General features: G+C 57.8%; 1 protein-coding gene across 1 annotated transcript in view; it reads left to right on the forward strand.

Annotated features, from left to right (window-relative positions):
• Positions 1 to 2335: 2335 nt before the first annotated feature.
• Positions 2336 to 2834, forward strand: part of LOC103797353 (PGC-1 and ERR-induced regulator in muscle protein 1-like) — a 5702-nt gene continuing 5203 nt past the window's right edge. The window contains exon 1 of the mRNA XM_009069564.1: positions 2336 to 2477. Within this exon, the coding sequence (XP_009067812.1) occupies positions 2336 to 2477 (142 nt within the window). The remainder of the gene's footprint in view (positions 2478 to 2834) is intronic.

Consider the following 2834-nt stretch of genomic DNA (forward strand, 5'->3'; position numbering starts at 1 on the left):
GCTTCCAGCCCGTGGGATGGGATGGGATGGCCCGGGCTGGCAGGGCTGGCAGGACAGGGCAGGAGGCCCAGCTGCTCTTCAGCCCTGGGGCAGGAGCCAGGAGCTGGCACCAGCTCCCTGGAACGTGCAGTGTGGCATGGGCAGCACTCTGGTCCTGAACAGGAGCCCCCAAGGTGGATGAAGAACATGTGAGTCCCTCTTGGTTCCTGTAGCATCTACAGGACCCACAAAGTAGATGAAGAACATGTGGGTCTTGGCTCCTGTAAGATCTACAGGACCCCTGAGGGGGATGTAGAGCATGTGGGTCCCTCTAGGCTCCTGTAACATCTGCAGGACCCCCCAAAGTGGATGCAGAACATGTGGGTCATGGCTCCCACAGCATCTACAGGACCCCTGGGGGGGATGCAGAGGATGTGGGTCCCTCTAAACCCCTGCAGCAGCTAGAGAACCCCCAAAGTGGATGCAGAACATGTGGGTCTTGGCTCCCACAGCATCTGCAGGACCCTGAAAGAGGATGCAGAATGTGTGAGTCCCTTTAGGCTTTTGTAACATCTAAGGACCCCCAAAGTGGATGCAGAGCACGTGGGTCTTTCTTGGCTCCCACAGTATCTGCAGGACCCCTGGGAGGAGATGCAAAGCATGTGGGTCTCTCTCAGCTCCTGCAGCATCTGGAGGACCCCCAAAGTGGATGCAAAGCATGTGGGTCCTTCTAAATTTCTGCAGCACCTATAGGACCCCCAAGCACGAGTCCCTCTCATTTCCTACAACATCTACCCCACTGGCCATCTCCAGCTGGGTGTCTCCAGCATCCTGATGACTGAAGATGTGGCCTTGGGGCAGTGCTGGCCCCTCTCAGGGTAGCAGGGCATGGAGCTGGGCTGGGCCTCACACTCAGACACTGTCCTGCAAGCTGCTACTTCAGGGCATCTATTTCTGGCCCTTGGGACAGGAAGGCATGTGGTGAAGGCAGGCTCTGGGGCTCGTGGGAGCTCAGGGCTATTTCTGGCTCTGGTTGCTGACCTGCCAGGCCAGTCACTTCCCCTGTAACTCCCTCGTGCCAGGCTCACCCTGAGCCTGCAGCCCAAGGCTCTTCTCCACCACGTGGACCACGTGTGGGGTAGTGTGGGACAACTGCCACACACCACGAGAGGTTCATCACAAGCCCGTGATGCTGGCTGTGATCTTTTGATGTAAATCTGCAGTGCACTGGCAATAAGTGCCCTGGGAATGCTCTCAGTAGGTGAACCATGGCCCTGAGGGATGTGTTAACCACCCTAGAAATGCTGGCTGAGGCAAAGAGATGTGGGAAAAAGAACAGTTGTTGCCATCCAGGTGTCTTGCTCTGTTGTGAGCTCTGTGGTCTGGGTCCCTTCTCTGCTGGGCATCCCATGGAGTGACCCCAAGGTGAGGGTCGAAGTGAGCCATGGGCATCAGGAGTGGTCCCAAACGTGGCTGTGGGGCACACACACATTGGCTGGCACCCTGACATCTCCCCCACCACCTTCTATATATGGCCCTGCCCTCTCCACAGCCATCACACTCAGATCTCAAGTGACACTCTGGGGAGGGAGGGGGGGAGGTCTATTTTTAGCCCCTGAATGGATCTCTGCTGGAGCCCAAGTCTCTGCCCCCATCAAGGGTACAGCATCATGTTGTGCTGGGAGGATTTTCCTGCGTGGCTCTTTGAATGGCTCCATCCCCAGCTTAGGTTGGGGTACAGGTAGGATGCAGCTTTTTCATCCTTCTTTCTTCTCCTACTGCTGGATCCCCCTTGCTGCTTTTGGGCTCTGGTGCATCTCCCTCTCCAGGGCCATGGGTAGGGAAGGGGCTGCTGGAATGTCCTGTTTGGAGCGTGTTTCATGCTACCCTCATGCATGATGCTGTGGCAGGAGAATGCTGAAGAGCATGAATCCCCCTCATTTTCAAATGGCTTGTAGGCAAAAGGAGTGGGAAAGGGATGTGTGAGGTGTGCTGTTGTGGAGAGAATCCAAACCTCTCTGTGCTGCTGTGGAGAGAATCCCAAACTCTCTGTGCTGCTGTAGGGAGAATCCCAAATCCTCTGTGCTGCTGTGCTCAGGGAGGCAAGAGGATCTGGAGGGGGGTGGCAGTAGTTTCACTGCTGGCTGGGTTATGGTCCAGCACAGCCATCCCCATCCTGCTGAGCCTGCCAGGAGCTGGAGTTTCCCACTGAATTTCAGCTGGGAATGAGTGAATGTGGATGGCAGGGCAAGAACCTGCAGGGAAAGTGTTTGGGGCACACACCTCTCCTATATCTGCTGGTCCTGGTGCATGCCCTGATGTCTCCATCCCCTCCCCTTGCTCTCCTGCTGCAGGCATGGATAACTTCGAGTACAGCATCCAGCTGAACGACAGGGAATGGGCTGAGTTCTTCTTGGCATCAGAGGAGTGCAACCTAGCCCCAGCCTCCCTGGCCACGGCCGAGGAGCAGTGCCTGAGTGACATTGACCAAGGGGACAGTGTGTCGGGCAGGGACTGCCACACCAGCACAGAGGGAAGGAGCACAGCGAGGGTGGGCAGCGAGCCAGAGCCTGGCACAGGGAGCTGTGGCCCACGTGGGGTGCCTGCAGACAACCCCCTGCTCTGCCAGGCTGTTGGGCATCTCTCCCTGCCGGAGCTCCTGTCGGGCAGCGAGGACGAAGCAGAGCTGGGCTCGGTGGGCAGGTTTCTGTGTGACAGTGACAAGCCCTGCTGCCCATCACCTCCTGCCATGCCCAGCGCTCAGAGGAGACAACCCCCTCGTCCCCCTACAGCTGCCCATGCCAGCCCTGATGGTGGCACAGCACAGAGCAACCCAGGGCAGGACACAGCAGCAG

Source organism: Acanthisitta chloris, unplaced genomic scaffold (genome assembly GCF_000695815.1).
Source record: "Acanthisitta chloris isolate BGI_N310 unplaced genomic scaffold, ASM69581v1 scaffold5482, whole genome shotgun sequence".
NCBI lineage: Eukaryota > Metazoa > Chordata > Aves > Passeriformes > Acanthisittidae > Acanthisitta > Acanthisitta chloris.